The 22890-nt window shown below is 43.3% G+C and overlaps 1 protein-coding gene across 4 annotated transcripts in view; it reads left to right on the top strand.

Moving 5' to 3' along the window:
* Positions 1-22890, top strand: part of LOC144754948 (uncharacterized) — a 286959-nt gene that overhangs the window by 137010 nt on the left and 127059 nt on the right. For all 4 annotated transcript variants that reach the window (XM_078643315.1, XM_078643333.1, XM_078643324.1 and 1 more), the window contains 3 exons: positions 9736-9802; positions 9955-10147; positions 10696-10747. In XM_078643315.1, the coding sequence (XP_078499441.1) occupies positions 9736-9802; positions 9955-10147; positions 10696-10747 (312 nt within the window). The remainder of the gene's footprint in view (positions 1-9735; positions 9803-9954; positions 10148-10695; positions 10748-22890) is intronic.

The following is a 22890-nucleotide window of genomic DNA, read 5'->3' as shown; positions in this document are numbered from 1 at the left end:
AAAACCCTTAAGAACGTCTAAGGTGAAAGGCAGCGCAGAAACAGGAGCTGCAGAACTCACCAACAGCAAGAAGGGAGCACTGAGCACAGCGGAGACAGAAGGCGCAGCGGTACCTGGTGGCCACAGGTTGTCGCTGCGGTAGCAGTTAAATGCAGGAGCACCAACAGAAACACAAGAGTGATTCAGGAACCCAGCACCAACAAGTGCGCAGCATCACAGACAGCGGCTACCTCTCCAGGAACAGAAGACTACAAGACAAACGCCCAAAGCAGCAAGTCACTGAAGGGACCAGAGAGCGCAGTCAGAAGTGCGCCGAAACACTGCGACTGCAGAGCTGCGAAAGAATGGTTACGCAGACCGCCAGAAGCCGACCACCCAGTTGGTCGCAAGGGAGAAGCCGACCACCCCGCTGGTCACCTGGAGGAAGAAGCTGACCACCCAGTTGGTCACAAGGAAGAAGCCGACCACCCCGTTGGCCGCAAGGGAGAAGAAACCAACCCCCCCGTTGGTCGCAAGGGAGAAAAAGCCGACCACCCCGTTGGTTGCAAGACAGAAGAAGCCGACCACCTAGTCTGGTCGCAAGGGAGAAGAAGCCGACCACCCAATCTGGTCTCAAGGGAGAAGAAGGGGATCACCCAGTTGGTCACAAGGAGGAAGAAGCCGACCACCCAGCTGGTCGCAAAGGAGCAAGAAGTCGACCATCCAGTCTGGTCGCAAGGGGGAAGGAGCCGACCCTCCAGTTGGTCGTGGGGAGGAGGAAGCCGACCACCCAGTCTAGTCGCAAGGGAGAAAAAGCCGATCACCCAGTTGGACGCAAGGAGGAAGAATCCGACCACCCTGTTAGTCGCAAGGAGGAAGAAGCCGACCCGCCAGCTTGGTCGCAAGGATGATGCTGACCTGCAAGAAGTCCGCAAGCGAAGAGATCTGAGAAGACATCTGTGAAGAGGAAACAGAGAAGTCCACGAAGAGGACCAGGAAGAAGACTGAAGTCAAGTCTAACAGAATCAACTAATTGTCAGAAGTAATCGAGTGAGAGAAGGTCGCGACGACAGGTCCAGTCACAGAGTGAAGTGAAGACAGTGTCCTAATGCTTGGACAAGCCAGAGGGAAACGTGTGGAGTGCACACTACATGGAGAAGCCTGGTTAGAGCGAACAACCAGATAGAAGACCAGACGAGTCGCAAAGGAAGGAAGAGAAGACCAATCCTGAGTGGCATGATGCCGCTACGAAGGAAGAAGAGAGGAAAGGAGAAGAGCAAAGAGCTGTGCGTGACAAGACCAACCAAACACACACCAGAAGGGGGACACCCACTGGGGAAAATGGAAAGATGCATGGACATCCGTATACAGTACCTGGAAAGCATCAACACCACTGGGAGTACACATCTATGTGCAAACCCGAAGGTCACCCTGACAGAAGATCACCGCCTGTTTGCCCACTGAAGAAAACCAACATTCTGCTAACACTATCCAGGTGCATCATCGCCAAGGAGCATCTCACCACCCGAGTGAATCCACACACGCCCCAAACAACCAGAGGTCAAAGAGGCAAATTACCCAGGAACCTTCTGTGCACCCCCGTTAACCCACAGCCTGCCGAAGTTGAGCACACCCGGTCACTGGAAGATCCGCTCTTGGGGACTACACAAGACTTGGCCGTGGCCCTGTTGGGAGTTCCGCAGTGACCCCTAAGCGCGGCCTACACAAAGGCCCACACAGCCCACGCGGTCACATGGCAGTTCAGGGGACAAGGGCCTCAGCGGAGTTCCCGTGCGTAGGGAGCCCGAGTAGGAGAGATGTGTCGGCCGTAGCTCCACGTCAGGCGCGGGAAGCATGGAGATTACGGGTGAAGACTGGTTACCCACAAGACTGCCAGAGGAAGGTGCAGAACCTGAGTCCAGACGGCAACGACGCCCAGACAACGACACCACCCTCAGGGGCTACATGAGCGACTTGGCTGTGAATCTGTTGGCAGTTCCTCAGTGACGCCTTTGTGTGGCTCACGCGAAGCCCCGCACGGTCCACACAGTCCCATGACAGCCAGCCAGGAATGCCATCCAAGAGGCTCCAGTAGCAGAGGAGTCCAGGCGAGACAGGCAAGTCGGACGTCGCTCAGCAGCCTGGAGTCAGGAAGGTCACCGAGCATGTCACCCCACAGGAAAGCCTCACTCACAGAGACCGTCTCCGAATCCAAAAAGGATTTCACCACAGCTCCAGATGCATCGACACCACGAGACCAGGCCGGTCTAAAGAACATCGCCAAGGCGGGTAAAGGCATCCCGACCATGCGGTTCCAGACTCCGGGTCGTCCAGTGAGAGGGAACACCCACGAGAGACGGGTATCCGTGAGAGGGATATCCTGCAACTGCAGATCCTGTTGGAGACAGCCACCAGTTGGAGAAAAACACCTCAACCAGGATTATACAGTGGACAGCAACACATCAATGATCCACCATCATTCCATCTACACTTTTCACTGACTGCGGTGTCGGAAGAAAGGAACTGTAAAGCACATTTCCACGGTGCAAGTACAAAAGGAGCACATCCACAGGGCACCTGAACATTGTGCCAAGGAGAATTAATGGTCCCGGCTGCAAGGATACCCTCGCCGGCAGATGACCAGCAGTGCAGAGACTATGTGAAAGTCATCTGCATTGAGTTATGTTTGGTTTGCAATTTTGTATTCTCTCCACAGGTTCGGACTTCATTTTGTTTGGACCTTCATTAAAGTTTGGGAGGGACATAGTATCCGGCTGGATACATTCTAGTGTCCTGCATGTTGTCACACACTGTACACCCACACACCAAAGGCGTCATCAGTCAGATGACCCTGCTAAATAAAAAGGGCTGAGCGCACGTGCTCAGGGCCAGTTAACTAACTATCATCCCTGTGTCTGTGTCACCTCATTTAGATTAATATGAGGGCCTAGGGCCCAAATACCACATATACCAGTATGCGAGGTACCAGAAACCTCATCTGCAGTTACTTTTGTACACAACGTATTAATTCATGTCAAGGTGGTACAATGGTAGAACTGCTAAATCAGTCATCCATCCGGTTGTTCGAAGTGAGACAATCCATGTGTGGAAAATATATTTTTTGGGGCCAGTATAGATCACACTTGCAACTCTGCTTGTGGTATTGTTGAGTGTCTTCTATTGTATTCAGCTTCGAGTGATGAGTGTTTATTTTCTGTGCTGCTGCAATATAACAGTGTCCAGTGACTGTTCAAATCACGCTACCGGATGGACAATGTGGCTTTTGATATCGCTCTTGATAGTTCTGTCCTAAGGCAGGGATAGACAGGGGTTCTCTCCAAGGAGGAACATCAGACTCTCCAAGGGGCGGGCTTACTGGACATTTGGAGGACCATACATCCCACAGACAGGAAATACACCTTCTACTTCCAATCTCACAACTTGTAAATGAGAATTGACTATTTCTTGGGCACACAGAGTATACAATCCCACACTCAAAAAATAGAGATATTACCTTGTTCACTGTCGGAATACTCAGCTGTATTTCTTGCCCTCTCCCTACAAAGCACCCGTCCATCACCACGATACTGGTATCTCAGAGACACGTTACCACATCGCCCTGAGGTGATCCAACTGATTCCAAAGACATTAAAGGACTACCTAGAGATAAACGACAACCCAGAGACTCAGGTGGCTGCTCTTTGGGATGCCCTTAAAGTGGTTATTAGGGGGAAACGTATTGCTATTACAGCCACAGATAAGAACTGCAGATACAAGAGAGGTTTTCTGATGCAACAGGTGCAGGAATAAGAGCACATGCACCAGAGAACTGGCACCCCCATGTCTGGCAACAGCTAGAAGCTGCAACAAGCCAATTAAATGCTTTTGATATAGCTAGAGCAGAGTTTGTGGCGCTTTTACTTTGCCATACCTTCTACACCGTGGAAGATAGATGCAGGAGATTACTGGCTAACAGACAGAGAATAAAAAGACAAACAACTGGGATTACATGGATCCTTACCCCAATGGGAAAAGAAAGGGTTACAGACCAACAGATTGCCAAAACATTTCAGCAATACTATTCAGGGCTCTATGAGGCACAAGATCTCCCATTAGATGGATCTGCCCAGTATATATGGGACGTCACTTCTAAAATAACACCAAATCAGGCAGAGATTCATGAGTCCACTACTAGAATGGAGGAAGTAATAACTGACATTTCAAAACAGAAGCTAGCTAAATACCCAGGCCCAGACAGGTTCACTGCCATTTTTATCAGACGTATGCCCCCTTCTAGCCCCTAGTCTCACTGTGGTGTATAATGCCATAGGGATGTCCTTGTCACTCCCAACAACAATGCTAGAAGCCTCGGTGGTTGTAATACCCAAACTTGGAAAGGATAAGCATCAGTGTGCCTCCTGTAGGCCAATTTCTCTTCTCAACGTGGACCTAACACTATTCACTGGGATCCTAGCCTCACAGCTGTTCCCCGTCCTTCTGGCCATATAGACCAGGACAGACAGGTTTTGTTCCCAATTGTCAATGTGCTGGCAATACCAAGAGACTGCTCCATGTTATAGATAAAGCATAGCGCTTTGACACCAAAAGCATGATCCTCTCCATCGATGCAGAAACAGTGTTTGACAGGGACATTGCCTTTACTCGAGGGAGACCCTGCGAAATTGTGGTCTTTCCCCTAGGTTCACAGACTAGGTGAAGTAGCTACACTAGTCCAATGGTATCGGTGCGAGAAAACAGATACACATCTACTCCCTTTTAACATACAAAGAGGTACCATGCAGGGGTGCCCCCTTTCTCCCTTACTTTTTGTCTTAGATATGGAGTCAATGGCCCAAAGGACTCGCAACAATCTCCTTATCTCTGGAATACGCTTGGGGGTTAGTCACACCTTTACCTTATATGCAAACAACGTGATAGCTGAACTAGAGCAATTTTGGTAGGCTTCTAAATTAATATTCATAAATCCCTGGCTCTCAAATTATCTCTCAAAGATCTAACACTAACAGAATTACAACACACTTTCCCTATTTGGTGGGCACCCACTGCAATACCGTATCCTGGAATACAGCTTACTGCATCCATACAGCACACTATAAAATTAAATTACACCACACTACTCAACCAACTAACAGACCTGCGCCGCTGAAGACCACACAGACTGTCCTGGTTGGGCTGGAAAGCAGTAGTCAAGATGACTATCCTGCCCAAAATATTATTCATTTTACAGGCTCTACAGCTAGAATGCCCATCCGGTATTCTGTGCTCCTTGTAGAGGGAGGTGGAGCGATTTATATGGGCTGACAAGTGATCCCAATTGCACCATAATCTATGTTACAGTTCTCCAAAAGAGGGAGGCATTGGGGTGCCAAACCTACGTGAGTACTACTGCGCAGTTCCGATCAAGATATTTGTGGACTGGGCACGTCCTGAGTCAGAGAGCACTGGCTTTTAATGGACAGAGTGGTGGCTCGTCAGTCGCTGTGGAAAATCCCCTTCCTTTCCAAGTGGATGCGACCCCAGAGGCTCTATCTTTCACCTGTTACAAGTGCTCCTATTGTGGCGTGGGACAGAGCTGCGGAGAAAAGAACAATAACAACATTCCTTTCTCCACTAGCACCCATAGTAGGTAACTCAGAATTCACCCCAGCCATGAGTGAAGAGAGCTTTGCCCAGTGGACTAAGGAGGGTCGCAGGTCCATAGGGCACTTAATTGACAAAACCGGCTGCTTGGCCTTCGAGGACTTTTGATTACAGTAGGAGCTCCAGAATCTGAACTGTACTCATATCAACAAATTAGACACTGGGTGATGCATCCTGAGATCTGACAGCTGGCGCAGTGCCACCTAACCACATTTGAAAAATGGCTATTATCCAAATCCTCAGACACCCGTCTCCTATCTGAATTATAAAGCATATTAGAACCTCTCCTAGTGTATACTAAGTCCCCAGGCCAGAAGAGGTGGGAATTAAAGCTAGGCCGCACACCTACACAACGGGTACGAGAGGACCTATTTCATAGTGTCCGACACACTGCAAGGAATGTAGTGAGTATAGAGGCGGCCACTAAAATAACCACTTATTGGTACCTTACACAATCCAGACGAAACAGTGGGAACACTGCAAGAGATCCCTTGTGTTGGCTGGATTGCGGGTCTCCCGGCTCACTGACACACATACTGTGGGACTGCCCCAAACTCGCTAACTATTGGACACAAGTTCTTGATGATGTCGATAATTTCATTGAAACACAGCTTCCCCGGTTTCCGGACTACACCCTCCTAGGACTGCCCAACACTCTCGCATTCCCTCTTAAATCCAGCAAAGGTTGCCAGATAGGCCTGACACTAGGAGTCGGCCTTCAGCAAATTCAGGCGCAGTGGGATCCGCCTGCCTCCCTACACACCTGTGCAGGCTACATCTCATATGTTTTATCCTGGGCATGGAATGCATCTCTCTTTTCTTAACTAATCAGGGAACCTTGTTCACTGAAGTTTGGAAACCGTTCCTGACAATGCTTTACTCCAAATTTGAGTACTTTCATGCCCTAAGTATTTAGAGCGCCAAAGACTCACAGATCCCCTAACAGCAGCACCTTGAGAGAGAATGTTAGTGAATAACGATTCATTAAATGAATACTGGAAGGAGGGGGGTTAGTAGGTGAGGCCCAGTTGCGGGGAGTTATGGGGTTGTTTAGTTTTGACAATGTCATATGCCCCTACGAAAGTAGGGGCATAGATTTGTATAACTCGCTTTGTCTTATTTTTATGTAATGAAAACCAATAAAGAAATGTAAACCAAAAATACACCCTATGTGATCAATTTGAATAAAAAAGGAGTTACCTGAAAGGTTCCTTCAAGATGAAGAGTTCAGGTGGCTGCTGTGGAAGCTGGTCTGTGACGTGAGGCTTGTGCTCCCAAAACTGCTCAAAATTACCTTTGTATCCAATCATCAAGTAATTAGGATGTAGGTGTGTATTGATGGCTTAAATGCAGCCAAGAATTAAGAGCTGGTTTAGAATCCCTACCACGGAGCTTGTTTTTTAATAGTAAGATGTGTGGTTTGTTCTGTTTGCAAAATGGGTAATATTTATAATATGGGGGTTAGGTAGCATGGTTTGGGACATTTGCTTGAAGAACAATCTGCAAAATTTGCCTTATTTAGGGTGGAAAATCTACCAGAAACCCTAGCCTTAAGTGTGATTCATGCGTAGAAATTATTTTATTAAAGGTTTGTTTACCTTTAATTTCCATCGAACAATTAACGAAGGATTTTCAGTCTCAGGAAAAAAGTTTTTTTTAAATATTATGTCTTCTTCCTGTTGTAGACAACAATTCTGAAATTCCTGAAGCAACATATTTGGAACCAAATCTCTTGATTATGATTTCAAAGTGGTCTAGAAATACAATTTTCACAAACACAGTTAGAGAAACTCAAAATGGACCCTGAGTGGGCTGAATGGTTGACGTTACGGTATTTGTGAAATAGCTTGCAGGAATCACTCTTTCAGCGCAATATAGCAGGCTATGGTATTTCCACTGGAGCACTCAGATGCTTTATGCAGCTAAAGAAACTGAATGAATGTTTTCATTGACAAAGACATTGTGAACTCTGCAATCCTAATTTGATGGCTAGCACGTGTTTCCAACTAAGGGGTCCATTAGGATGGTCCAGTCGGGGGCAGGCACCGTCCGCCACAAGGGCGGAGGAACCGTGCCCCCAATTAGGATGCACCCGCCACAGTGGCGGGTGCATCCCGAATTTTTAACATTACGGCGGACGGTGCTTGAAGCATCGGCCGCCGCAATGCGAAAAATGCACGTTATAAATTTCAATGCACAACATGACAGGCACCGCACGGTGCCTGTCATGTTGTACATTGAAATGCTTGGGGGTACCATAGGTACCCCCCCATGTGCACCCCCCACCCCCCTTCACCCTGGGGGCCCGTAACGGGCCCCCAAAGCAAAGACCGTATGCCTAAGCCGCCACGGAAAGGCATACCCCGCAGCCCATCTTAATGTGGCTGGCGGTGTCTGATAGACACCGCCACCATATTAGACCTTGCGACCGCGGCAGAAAAGCGGCGGATGGACTTTCCGTCCTCCGCGTTCCCCCCGCCATACATATATGGCGGGGGAATTTGGGAATGAATGTCGGGCGGATTGCCTCCGCCAGGCCGGCGGTGGCTACCGCCAGCCTGGCGGAGGCAACAATCCCGACATTGTAATGGGCCCCTATATCAGGATTAATGGGACTCTCACACTGAGGCCCTTGGAGTGAAGTCCAGATCCCCTTTGGAAACCCTACAATTTAGGATGAATACAGCTATTTTCCAAACAGATTTGAAGCAGTAAATGGAAATTTTAAAAGTCTGAAATAAAGATTAATTCTCTGAATTATAACTAGCTGATTTTCAGTTTTCACACCATGTCAGTCTTCATCATGTCTTCACGAATACTTTTTCTTTTTTTGTGTTCTATCTATGGGTCAATCAATGCATGCTTTGAGAGACATCTGAAAGATTATTGTTCAAGAGTAAGGAAGCTGGCAGTGGTGTTTGTTTTGCTTGCAACCAGTCGACATGTTGGGAGAAGGAGGAAAGCCACCTACTCTTTGGATTTCATTTTAGGCAGAAATAGACAATGATCATTTGGGTTTGTTTTTTTGTGTTTTTTTAATCATCTCATATGACCTCCGTAGCTATAGCACCCATTCCACCTGTACCACCTCTGATGCGTATTAGTTTGGTGGTTCCACTCTCAGCTGATGTTCTTTACAGGGAATCCCCATAACATGTAACCTGAGCTGACCAGAGGTTTTAATCATTGGGTTATTGTCCTATCCCTATACTCAACCAGATGCCGCATCGTCCAGAAGATTCCAAAACAGCCCCTTATCTAGCTTTTCTCTATAAACATTTACTCTTTGATCTAGCGTTCTGAAATATCTACAAGAATTCCACCAAGCATTCCAAGTGGGAGGTATCGTCTGGACAATGATCATTTGTGAAAATATTTTATTGGTTGAGAAGGTGCTTGATGTGATTTATTAAAAACATTGCCAATAACTGATATACTATTATATAAATAATCCACCCCCCCCCCCAAGCGTTGAAAATAGCACACTGCATTTCCAAGGGGTTAATGGAAATATTAGCTCTTATGTGGTCTTCCAGGTTTTTGTGGCACCTAAGTTTGGTCTCTACTGTTCATCCTCTACCTGTTGTCCTAGAGTAGCCTGTCATATTGCCAGGGTGAACTTCAAGGCCCAACAGTTTAGCACTAAGTATAACACTTCCACTCTGTAGATACATGATTCATTTTCCCAGTGTAATCATGAGGACCATTTGATGGCCGTTTATGAAACACTTTCCTCATAGAGACACTGGCCCAGCCCTTTGCAATGTTAGATGATACTTCTAAATTGTAATACAAGATTCTGTAGCACAAATCTCTTGGCTGAATTTCCTCTGGTGTTTCTTTGATCACTAACACACAAATGAAGCTGTGGCTTGTAAAAATAGATGTTCTGGAGATAGGTTGCATGGAAACAAGTGGTCAAAAAAGGCAGTAGTAGGAAATATTTACCCTGAGACAAACATTTATGGTATTTGCAGCTTCTTAGTTCGATCGCTGATGAAGTGTCACTTCAAGAGAAGAAAGAATATTCCATTGACTCTGGCCTGAGTTGCATACATAGGGAGCTTAATCTCGTATTTCTCTCTTCACTTATAGAGTTATTTGCCCTGAAGGATGCCTGAAACATGAAGCCAAGGTGTGGGGGACTGATACATACACAGCTGTAAGTTTCTTTTATTGCCCGCATGCATTGAACATGTTGATTGTTTTTGTAATCACGCAGAACATATACCAAACTAAGAAAACATTAGTAACAGGAATGAAGAAATAAATGTGAAATTTCATATTTTATAACCAGTGATGCTTCTCCCTCAGGACTCTTCCATCTGCAGAGCCGCAATCAACGATGGAAAAGTCACCAATGCTGGGGGCATAGTAAGAATGGAGAAGTGGTCAGGACAAAGCAGTTACCAGGAATCCACAAGGAACGGAGTGAAAACTGACAGCTATAAAGCCTATCCTGCATCTTTTATTTTCCCAATCACCAGCCCTCCTCGTCCTCCCGAAGGTAACAATCAGCAATGGATCCAAGGGCTAAGTGCTGATTTTGCCACTGATACCGTTTACTTACTATTATTTCTAGTTCAGTTCTTACTCTAAGGAAACTAAGCAGATGTCTTCATGGAGTTGTCAGTGTTCAATGAAGATGAAAAACAAGTTCATTATGTTAAACGTTATATTTGACACAGGTTTTGAAGTCAAAATGTGAATAAAGATGTAAAACTGCGATCAGAGAATTGGGACACATCAAAGAGTCTTGAAAACGTTTTCCATCACTAGCATGTTCAGGATAGCTAGTTGAAATAGAATATCTGTCTTGAAGGTTTGGACACTGCTAATGTCAACTAAGCATAGACAATGTGATCGAAAAATATTAGGATTTAAATTAGCGTTTGAAACATTTTTTCTCTTTTAAATGTAAAGTGTCTGTTTTCCCTGGGTCTCGTAGGAATGTTTCTAGCACTCAGTATTTGATATGTCAGATATATTAGTGCTTTTCACATCATGATTTTAGCCACTCTCAATGTTTTGTAATGCTGTTTCTCTTTCTTTTAGTTCCTGTTCAATGCAGCACTAAAGGAGATGAAATTAAGCACGAGAGGGCAGAGTGAGTACAATAAATGCGGTGTCTTCCTTTATGCAGAATGTATACATTACAAATTTCTATTTAATTCAGTTTGATAATTTACCAAACTCACGTTACAAAAATTGAGATTCTCTAGAAGACAGTAACCAGTCGAGTTCTTGAGCTGCGAAAAGACAAAAAAAAACCTAGCTGTAACCTACACTGGCAAATTGTATCAATCACATCTAAAGCAAAACCCTAACTCCAATCCCCAGAAGTCAGTTGTGTGGGGCTGAAAACTACTTGTTTTTATGTGGTGATGGCCAAATATTCTAGGGGATGGAGCAGTTGGCTGCAGGGCGGGCAGTAAACCCAAGTGGTAACAGATGCCTTTTTAAGATGGCCATCAGAGGATATGTAATGTGAGACTAAATGTGTGAACTGAAGTGGCACCAGCCTCAGCAGTAAGATAAAAAGTGGTGTTGTACACGAGTATGTGAGGTACCAGAAACCTCATCTGCTGTTACTTTTTGTACGCAAAGTATTAATTCATGTCAAGGTGGTACAATGGTAGAACTGCTCAATCAGTCATCCATCCGATTGTTCGAAGTGAGACAATCCATGTGTGGAAAGTATTTTTTTTTCCGGCCCGCATACATCACACTTGCAACTCTGCTCATGGTATTGATGAGTGTCTTCTATGGTATTCAGCTTTAAGTGATGAGTGTTTATTTTCTGTGCTGCTGCAATATAACAGTGTCCAGTGACTGTTCAATTCACGCTACTGGATGGACAATATGTCCACCAGTTTTAGAGTTCAATTCAAATGGTCCTCTGCTTTGGAATTACGCATGTGTATAATTCAGAAAGGTGATCTCCTGCCTTGGATTGTGATACATAAATTAAAATACACCCTATGGCTTCGTGGCCAAGATGGTGACCGAGGAGTACATGCCTGCTCGTCGCTCCATCTGACCGAATGGGCCCACAGCCCAAGCATTGTACAGCAGGACCAGTGGACCCGCTTTCGTTTCCCAAACTGAACCCCCGTGGACTAGCTATGACCTAGACCGCCCAAGAATTGAAAGCGGCGAAGGGGCTCTGGCGTCCGTGAGACAAGTTGAGATCGGCACATGAGAGGCTGCTAGAGATCATGCCAAAGTATAGCCTTAAACTCAGATACCCTTCAAGGGTGCTTCACCGGCCAGTAAAGGGGGCAATGACCTAAGGAGGATTTATACAGAGGGCAGTGAAGGAGATTAGCGGATCTCATGACAAGATGCTATTACTGGGAGGATTCCTAAATGTGGCTTTGTAGTGTAGTTCCTATTTTCCCAATAGGCTCTGCGCATTGGAATAATATATCCTGCAGCTTAGACGTAGGACTTATGTCGACTAGGTCTCTGCCCAATATATTAGACATAATTGTGAGTGCCAGCTAGCTCAGAGGTCACAAGAAACTTTCTCGAACGTACAAGAAGGGATTAGTCTCTGACAACCATACAACATGACAACTTTGTTTCCCCAGAATGAAACGTTTATCTAGAGTCGCGTAAACAATTGACGGCTATTTCACTTAGTCAATCGTGCATGCTTCATTTCACCAGAGTTGCTTAGAAATAGAGAGATGGGTGTTTTCAAGAAAAGTATTTATTGAACAGTCTTATTTCTTAAGCATAAGAAATGCATTGCTACAATTGAATTGCTGGTTAAGAAGTACAATGCATATAATACGAATAGCATTATAAATAGTACTGTAAAAGCATGATATGGTTTCTAAGCCATAAACATAGAATACATAAAATGCATAAAATACATACAGTGATAAAAAAGTGGCTAGAAGAACTCAACTGGTGCTTCTAAAATACGCCTACCCCGGTGTACCCAACCTAAGTCTAGTACAAGGGAAGAAGTAAGTGAGGAGTAGTTTAAGTTTAGTATTTCTCTGCCAAGAATCAGTCCGCGAATTCTCTAAGGGTCTAATCAGCTCCGTACCTTGGTTTTAGAATGATAGAGGTCTTGTATCTCTCTCTCAGGACTCGATCTCCCAGCAACCCACAAGGGCAGCCTGGAAACACCGGAGCTGAATTTCTCGGCAGGAGAAAAGACAGCGTCTTCTCAGTGCGTCAGTTGGAAGGTCAGCTTCCTACGGCACTTGCAGCAGCAGGGCGTCGGGCAAGTAGTTAGTCGATCTGCTCCTAAACCACCGTGTGTTTGACTGGACGCCACAGACACTGTGAACCTTGAATTTGTAGCTGGGACAATACCTGCATCATCGTCAGCATTCCTTTTGCTGCCGGGGGAATAACTGTACTGCGAGGGTGAGCCAAGCTGCTAAGTGCGTCCCTAGACACCCGCGGACCGCACGCTGCCCGACCACAACATCCAGTGGGCAGCGCGGTCTCACATGAGGTGCCTGACTGAAGCCCCGCCCCCCCGGGGACCTCTAAAAGCAAAGCGGGCCAAACGCACCGCAGGGCACGCGCAGGCTCGCCCGGGCAAAGCCCGGGCCAAGGGCGGGCCCGTCCTTGCCCGTCACTGGCCGGAAGAGGCTGGGCTGGGCCCAACCCCTTGGTTTTGTGTTCCATTTTACATCTATGGAGGTCTGTTTGATCTAGGCCGTAACCTCCTTGAAAAACAGATAGACTTAGATCATATAGCTTGTGCCTATATTGAAAGATGGGAAAAAGGAAATTAGTAAGCCCCAAGGGAAATAAGCCCACCTCTGAAACTCAGCAAACCGTATTGAGTTACTTAACTGGGGCTGTGGATGTTTTGGACAAAAAGATTCACTCAGTGGAGGAATCCATTGCGAGTTCCTCCTCTGGGCTGAGTCAACCACTACCCTTGAGCAAAGATCCAAATAAATCAACCACAGAGGGGGATAACATCACTTCAGCAAACGGCTGTATCCAAGTACTTACTGACGATATTCATTCAATCGATAGTGAGTCACCTACCCAACCCCCCCAGAAAAAGCAACGAAAACCAAGAGCAAGATGTTATATATACAATCATACACGCGCTCACAATTATGTTTACATTCTAATACCTCGCGCACACACTACACCATTCTAACACATGCTCATTGTGCGCGACCCGCGCGTGTATTTCCTTTTGAATACTCCGCGAGTCATGTTATGAATTAAATATGCACGTCTCGCTATAGATTACTGTTAGTTATATTAAATAACATGCATGTATAAACTGTTACTGTGAGCAGTTACTGCCAACGACTGGAGCCTCCAGATGTATTACTCGAGTGCTTCTTCATTTCTGAATAAACTCAACTTAAATATAATATAAGTTGTGGATTCATTCATAACAAATTGGCGACGATGGACGGAGCAATTTAAACCCTTCAGAAGAAGCATTTCGGAGCATTTCACGACTGATTTTGAAATTGAAAACCACCTTCATTTAAATGATCGTCGGAACAACTCCTTCACAACGAAAACTATTCCCGACATCTACAATAGAAATATTCAAAACCAGCATGGAATACCGTTTTACAATTTCTTACTTATAACGGAGCGTCAAAGCGGCAGACTTCTTTCAGCGCTGAAGAAAATTTATCATACGCCCCGCGTTTGAACAGCGGAACAGGCGGAAGTGGGAACTACACTTCCTTCCAAGACGCTACTCACTGTAAGTTTGAAAAACACTAAAGAGGTGACTTCATTTTCACCATCTACACGGATTTTAACGACGATTCTCCAGTCACAGGTAAAAAAGACTGAAATTCATGACACAATTGAGGAACTACATTATCTAAAACAAGAAAACTCTCATTTATTTACTACATCATTGGATTAACTCTCCTATTTACAAGTAAACCTTGTTATTTGATTATATCTTTGTTACAAAACAAACATTAATTCAATTAATTACTACAAGCATATTTCATAAATACTCTACATAAATTGAATTGAATTTTCTCCAGTATGTGTGCTCAAGGTTACACACTATCACCACCACAAAGCTATTGGACAGCTGGTAGCTCTCCTTGTATGCCATGGATTGAATGGAAAGCATATTTTTTAAATTATATTGAGACTTTGGATGCCAATGGGAAAATGAAAGCCCCAGAAAAGAAAGGCATTTTCTTACACTGCTTGGGACCAGAAGGATTAAAAGCCTTCAATCAATTACCAGTTTCACTAGCAAGCGGTGATATGAATATTTTTGATAAAGCTATATATGACTTTGATAAATACTGCTCCCCTAAAGTATGTATAGGGATTTCGAGATATAAGTTCTTTCAAAGAAAACAGTTAAAAGAGGAATCTGTTGATAATTTTGTCTCTTCTCTTAAAACATTAGCATTGGATTGTAAATTTGGTAACTTACAAGAAGATCTCATCAGAGATCAAGTGGTTATGCATTCCAGTAATGACACAATTCAGGAAAGATTATGGATAAACGGTGATGAAAATTTAGATTTCATATTATCTATTGTTAGAAAAGCTGAACTTTCTTGTAGGAGTGCACAACAAGTTAAACTTAAAGAAGTTTCCATTAGTAGAGAAATTGTTTCCAAGATCAATCATAAATATGATAACAAAAATAAGGATTTCTCCAAAAAGAAACAAACAATTTCCCCAAAAGGAAATTCTGAAGATTTTAAAAATAACTTAAAATGTTATAGATGCAACAGCAAATCACATTTAGCAAATAGCAAAAGTTGTCCAGGTTTAAGACAGAAATGTACAAACTGTGGTTTAATAGGGCACTTTACCTCTGCATGCAGAAGGAATAAGACCAACCAAAAAGTGAAATGTATTGAATTGAGTGACAATAGTGATGATGAGAATTTTACAAATGATTCTTATGTACTAAACATAAAGGAGTCCACAATCTTAAATGTTAATGACACGACCATTAAGAAAAAGCCATTGTGTGATATGATTATTGGAGGAGTGAAAATCAATATGTATGCTGACTCTGGCTCACCCTATTTTATTGTATGTGAATCAGTTTGGAAAAAAATGTTTGTACCGAGATTAAGTAATCACTTAGAGAAAAGTGACATCAATCCGGAAGGATATTCTGGAGGGAGAATAGACATTTTAGGTTTCAGGACCTTAGTTTTCAGATTTAAGAATAGGAAATGCATTGCAAAATTATATGTTTCAAAAAAGGGTCCTTCAGTTCTCAGCTGGTTTGATTGTGGTAAACTCGACATTGTACTTGACCCTAATAGCCCCAACCCTGTCATGTTGATTGATGAACAAAACGGAATATCTTCTTTAATGTTAAATAAGTTTCCAAAAGTTTTTTCAAAAGACATTGGAAAATTAAATAACTTTAAACACGAAATCCGCTTAAAAGGAAATGCTTGTCCTAAAATACACAAAGCCAGGAATATTCCGTTTGCTGTTAGGAATGAAGTTAAAAGTGAATTAGACATGTTAGTCAAAGCAGGCATAACAGAGAAGATAGAATCATCTGAATGGGTTTCGCCCATAGTTGTTGCCAGACGAACCAATGGCAAGGTGAGACTCTGCATTGACCTTCGCCACCTCAACAATAATATTATTGTTGATCAATTTCCACTTCCCCGCATTTCAGAAATGTTGTCTGTTGTGAAAGGATCAAAATTTTTCTCAACAATTGATCTATCAGCAGCGTATCATCAAATTGAGTTAAACGATAAAAGTAAAGACCTGACTGCATTTATTACACCTTTTGGATGCTTCAGATTCAACAGAATGCCATTTGGTTTAGCATCTGCAGCAGCAATATTTCAGAGAGTTATGCAAGACATTTTAAAGGATTGCAAAAATACCATCTGTTTTCAAGATGACATCTTAGTGTTCAATGATGACAAAGATAAACACATTGCTGCTTTAGAAGAAGTTTTGGGTGCACTCAATACGCATGGCCTTACCATCAAACATGAAAAATGCAAATTCGGTGTTCATTCTGTAAATTACTTAGGCCACGAACTATGTGAAGATGGTATTAAACCAAAGCCTTCACTTTTAGAAGCTATAGAATCCGCTCCTCATCCTCAGTCTAAAGATGATGTAAGATCCTTTTTAGGTTTAGTCGAATTCTACGCCAGATATGTGCCTGAATTCTCATGTAGAACATATAATATTAGACAATTAATCAAAAACAGAGTTACTTTTGACTGGACAAATGAATGCGAAAAAGAGTTTTGTGATGTAAAAAATGCTATTTGTTCCGCTAATGCACTTTCTTGCTTTGATCCTTCTCTACAAAATATCATTACTACTGATGCCAGCTCAAAAGGTTTGGGTGCTGTGTTTACTCAGAAAACTGTAGAAGGAAAAGAGGTTGTCATTGCACATGCTTCCAGAGCACTCACACCAGCTGAGGAAAAATATTCCACAATAGAAAGAGAAACATTAGCATGTATCTGGGCGTTAGAACATTTCAGAGTTTATGTTTGGGGTAAAGAATGTGTTCTAAGAAGCGATCACAAACCCTTAGTAAAACTTCTCACTACAGAAGGTATGTTAAGAGCCTCAGCTCGCATTGCACGCATGTCCATGCGTTTACAAGACTTCATTTATGATATTCAATATGTACCTGGTAAAAAAAATGTTTCAGCAGACTTCTTGTCTAGAATGCCCTTACCCATACAAGAAGATCTACATAATGAATGGGATGATTTCCAAATTGCTTTAATTCACGATGAAGGTCCCATTTCAATTGATCAATCTCTGTGGAAAAAGAAATATGAAGAAGATAGAATTTTGAAAAATGTAGCTATATATGTCAACACTGATTGGCCAGATAAGAAGTGCTTAGACTCTTATTTAAAAAGCTTCTGGGAAGTAAGAACAGAACTTTCATGTTGCAAAGACATCATAAAAAGAGGAGAGCGCATTATTCCACCCATAGGTATAAGAAAAGATATAGTACTACAAAACCATGAAGGACATGGTGGTATAATCAGAACCAAGCAACAAGTTAAAAATTTATTTTGGTGGCCAGGTATGGACATGTTCATTGAACGATTGATCAGAAATTGTAGTGTATGTGCAAATTCTGATAAATCATTAGTGACTCTTAAACCTAAAATGAGTACACACAACATTCCAAACAATCCATGGGAGACTATTGCTATAGACATCATGGGTCCCATAGGTCAAGAATCCAAATACGTCATTGCAGCAATTGACATTTTTTCAAAATGGCCCATCATCAAAATTGTTCAAAAAATAGACACTGATTCTGTATTAAGTTTCCTGGATAGAGTCTTCATTGAAGAAGGATTACCAATCAGAATTATTTCAGATAATGGTGTACAATTTTGTTCTAAGAAGGCCAATGATTATTTTACCAGACTTGGAATTATTCATTCCACCACTTCCTTATATAATCCCAGTGGAAATGGTACAATAGAGAGATTCAATAGGGTCCTCAAGAGTGCCATACAATTTACCAATGGTGATGAAAAAAGATGGGAAATAGAAATATTAAAAAAAGTATGGATGTACAGGACAAGTGTAAATACAATGACTGGATATTCTCCTTTTGAAATAATGAGAGGAAGGATTCCCAGAACTATTGCGAATCCATCATGGTTGATTAATTCTACTTCTTCAAAAGTTGATCTAAGTGTAGTTAAATAAAATCTCATTCGCACTCATTGTACAAATAAGAATTACTTTGATGGAAAATTTGGCTCAAAAATAGACCCCATAGTAGAAATAGGTATGTTAGTCAAGGTAAAAAAACCATGGAAAGTCAAGAAAGGAGAAAGTTCATTCATGGGTCCATTTGAAGTAACAGAAGTTCTAAAGAATTCAGTAAGATTATCAGACAATAAAGTTTGGAATCTCAATAGAATTGCCATTCTCAAAGCAGATAAAGATATCTATCATAAAGAACCAAATCCTAGTCATCCAGATATGTCATTTTTAGATAGAGAATCAAATAAAGACATTACACCTTGTTGTTCAAACAATGATCACACTGAACAAAATTCAACTACAAAAACAAATAGTCAAATAAATGACATCAACACTCAAAAAGATGATACCCAAATTGATATATCTGTATCAAAAAGAACAACTAAAAAACCCAAATGGTTATCAGATTTTGTTGCCTACATATCTGGCAAAAGTTAAATTATTTATATATTTTATTGTAAATTTCTTGTAAATATTTTAATGTTTTATAAGAGAGGAAGGTGTGTTATATATACAATCATACACGCGCTCACAATTATGTTTACATTCTAATACCTCGCGCACACACTACACCATTCTAACACATGCTCATTGTGCGCGACCCGCGCGTGTATTTCCTTTTGAATACTCCGCGAGTCATGTTATGAATTAAATATGCACGTCTCGCTATAGATTACTGTTAGTTATATTAAATAACATGCATGTATAAACTGTTACTGTGAGCAGTTACTGCCAACGACTGGAGCCTCCAGATGTATTACTCGAGTGCTTCTTCATTTCTGAATAAACTCAACTTAAATATAATATAAGTTGTGGATTCATTCATAACACAAGAGTGCCAGGGGCTCGAAATCCTCAAAAAGAATCTAATTCAGTCACAGTTCATTCTCTCCCAGCCGACTCTATTGACCAGCAGAATGTACCTCCTAAAAGGAAACAAGTAGAACCCCTTAAACAACAAACTAAACAAAAAACTACTAACCAAGGTATTAGAACTACTCAGTCACAGTCTGACATTGAGAAATTAACAGCACTAGTGGAAAGATTAGACTCGTATTTAAGAGTCAGATTAGATCAATTAACCACTAGGGTGGCTGGTATAGAAACCCTCCTTTTGACCAAATCTAGTGTACCAAATTCAACCTTTGATACATGTCCAAATACGGCCATAAATACCCAAGTAAAAAGCCAAAACACATTGGTAAATGACAGGCCAGGGACAAGAAGATCTACATTAGCAGTTCCTGTGAACATTCTCCCGGCGAACATAGTACCGTTGAATTTAAACCAACCCTGCAAATGAGATCTACACATGCCATTCACGGATTCTAACAATCACCCAAACCCGTTTTTACGGAGAAAAACATCACAAACGTTAATGCCTCCGCAAGACCGTACTCAAGACCACAATACTACTACCTTCACCATGGAACAAAGGCCAGTAGATGCACATTTACCTCTTCCACCAGAGGCTACCCCATACGTTGTTATATTAGGAAATGTCCCTCCGAACCATCATCCCAAAGAAGAATCTTGGATAGCCTTAAAGAATAAATCGCTTCATTGGCTAAGCAATAGAACAGGGCTGTATAGTCAACTTTTCCATGAGTTTAAGATGGTAAGACGAGTACAATGGGTAGGGACAAGGGAGAAGGACCTGAAAGGGGATTGTGTCGTTATTACATTGAGATCACCAAGTCTAGTAAAGGAAATTTTAAGTATTGCGCGAACCCATATTACAACTACGGTTGGGACTAGCATTCTCCCACTAGGCTATTTCTACCCCCCTCAAAATACAAACTACGGCCCCAACCATCGGCAAAACTTCCATAATCTACACTGGCCATCCCAAATAGTTCCCTCCTACAATAGGTTTAGTCCACTGTCAGGCTTAGATGACAACGAATGACTGGATGTAGTCCCAGCAGACATAAGAGTAGAGAGTCCAACAAAGGCCCTCTTAAAACTGACAACAGCAGGGAACGACGATACTTTAGCTGTAGTCCTCCAACCTCCTCTTACTTATAATGACACAATTAGTATGACACCTGAAATAGACTTGGGGTCCCCCTCCGAGAGAATTGAAGTTGGACATGTCAACCCAGTTTCAGAATTACAGAAAGAACATCTTTCGCAGAATCCCAAACTTACATTCAAGACAGGCAGCAAGTCCCAAACATTAGATTTTATTTTTTGGAACGTGGCAGGCTTACAGACCAAAATTACAAATAGTAGTTGGAGAGCACTAGTCACTAGATACAATATCATAGGCTTACAGGAAACATGGCTTCGCAACCCGGCTCATATCACGGGTTATAAAACCTATTTCTCAGAAGCTGTCCCCTCTCCCTCTGGAAGGTCAAAAGAAGGACTTATATTATACATATCTAACATCCTCTTATGTGAGGAGCGATCCATTCTGCGGTCTAGTCCTCATCCAGGAGGCTCGACCTATATAAATTGCAGTCATGCATACGCGCAGCGTCATCGCGCAGCGGGATCGCCGGTCTTCCGCCGGAGTTACGCCAGAGTTCAGCCCGTCTGCGCCCGTCCGCGCTGAGGACGGGCTGCAGGCTGGGCTGGACCTGGTCTCTACACCTTCTCTATCCGGTAAGGCAACTAGGCGTTATGTTCCATCTGCGCTTTTGGCTCTCAGACCTCCCGTATGCCCCTCTGGGCATTGTTTTACCCCCCTAGGGATACTACAGTCTCGCCGCTGTAAGGCCTGTTCATCTTCCTTCCATCCTCTCGTCCCCTGTCCTACTAGTCCTACTCCCTCCCCCCCTATGTCCACCATTTCTCTCAGAACTGGGTTTCTATTAAATGTGCGCTCGCTCATCAAACATAACCTTGCCTTCCACGACTTTGTTGATGAAAGACAGCCGGACTGGGTCTTCATTACGGAGACCTGGGCTACTGACTCCTCTGGACATGACCTTCTCTTAGCCATCCCAGAAGGCTATTCCCTACATAGGCTCGATAGACCTATACGTAGAGGAGGAGGCATTGCCATCCTTTTTAAATCCTCCTTTACGTGTACGGTCAAACCTCTTTCCTCGCCTCAGGACCGTTTTGAAGCCTTATACTTCTGTATTACCTGTGCTCCATCGGTCTCTTTTACGGGGATATTGATCTACAGGCCGCCGGGTCACAGAGCTAATTTTCCCTCAGACCTACTCAGAATTCTTGAACCATATTTTGGAAAGCCCTCTCTTACCATCTTGGGCGACCTCAATTTCCATCTCGACGAGGTAGACTCTAATGATACTTTATCATTGGTCGAATCTCTCGGAGCATGTGATCTTGTTCAGCTTGTTACCAGTTCCACTCATAAGGCAGGTCACATCCTCGATGGGGTATTCTCTAATGATCTGAGACTTTCCAGTGGCTCACCTCTGCCGATGGTCTGGACCGATCATTTTGCTGTTCCGCTTCATCTAGCTTTCTCCACCTCTTACTCCACTAAGAAGGTGACTACCCCTTTTGTCTTTAGAAGAAATTTTAAAAACCTCACGGATGAGGCTCTTGCCTCTTATGTCCCTTCCCCTGAGGCTCTTTTTCCAAAAGATGCGGATGAGGCAGCCCAAGACCTGAAGAATTCCATCACCAATGCTGTAGAAAAACTTGCTCCAGCATCCCTGCGTTATGTAGCCCGACGTAAACCATCAGCACCATGGTTTTCGGACCATCTTAGATTACTAAGACAGGGCTGCAGAAGCAGTGAGAGGAGGTGGAGGAAATCTTGGGATCCTATGGACCGGGAAACTCATAAGTCTGCTCTACGGGAGTATAAACAAAAAGTGATTTTGGAGAAGCAGGAGTACTTCTCCAACCTTACTAGCTCATTAACTTCCTCTAGGGAGCTTTTCAACATTGCGGACTCGTTATGCTCCCTACAACTCCCAGACCCTGTAGTCAGTTCTCAACGTCTCTGCGACGACATTGCAGACTTCTTTCACAAAAAAATCTTTGATATTCACACTTCACTAGAAGCACAATGTCTCGCTCTGGATAAGAAAATCCCCCCTGGTATAAGCACTCTTGAGTCACTGGATACAGCCCCTTCTAGTCTTCTTTCGGACTTTCCACCCTTGTCTCTGGAAGGATTGAATCTCCTACTTGATAGGATAAAATCCTCCTGTCCGCTTGATCCACTACCTCTTAAAAAGCTGAAAGAGTGTAGGAGCAGTCTTCTTCCCTCATTGTTGGCGGTGATGAATAAGGCGATTGCCCAAGGCTCTGTTCCATCGGCATGGAAGAAGGCTATTGTCAAGCCGCTTCTCAAGAAACCTTCACTTGACCCCGGCCTCCTTAAAAATTTTAGGCCCATTTCCCTGCTCCCTGCACCTGCGAAAATTCTAGAAGTACATCTGAACTGTCACCTATCTTCTTTTCTTGAGGCCTCTGAGTATCTTGATATCACCCAACATGGATTTCGTAAACATCACAGCACAGAATCTGCTCTCACCTTTGTAGTCGATAACATCCGACGCAAAGTTGATGCTGGACAAACTACTG

This window comes from Lissotriton helveticus, chromosome 1_1, assembly GCF_964261635.1.
Source record: "Lissotriton helveticus chromosome 1_1, aLisHel1.1, whole genome shotgun sequence".
NCBI lineage: Eukaryota > Metazoa > Chordata > Amphibia > Caudata > Salamandridae > Lissotriton > Lissotriton helveticus.
This window is presented reverse-complemented; position numbering and strand designations above follow the sequence as displayed.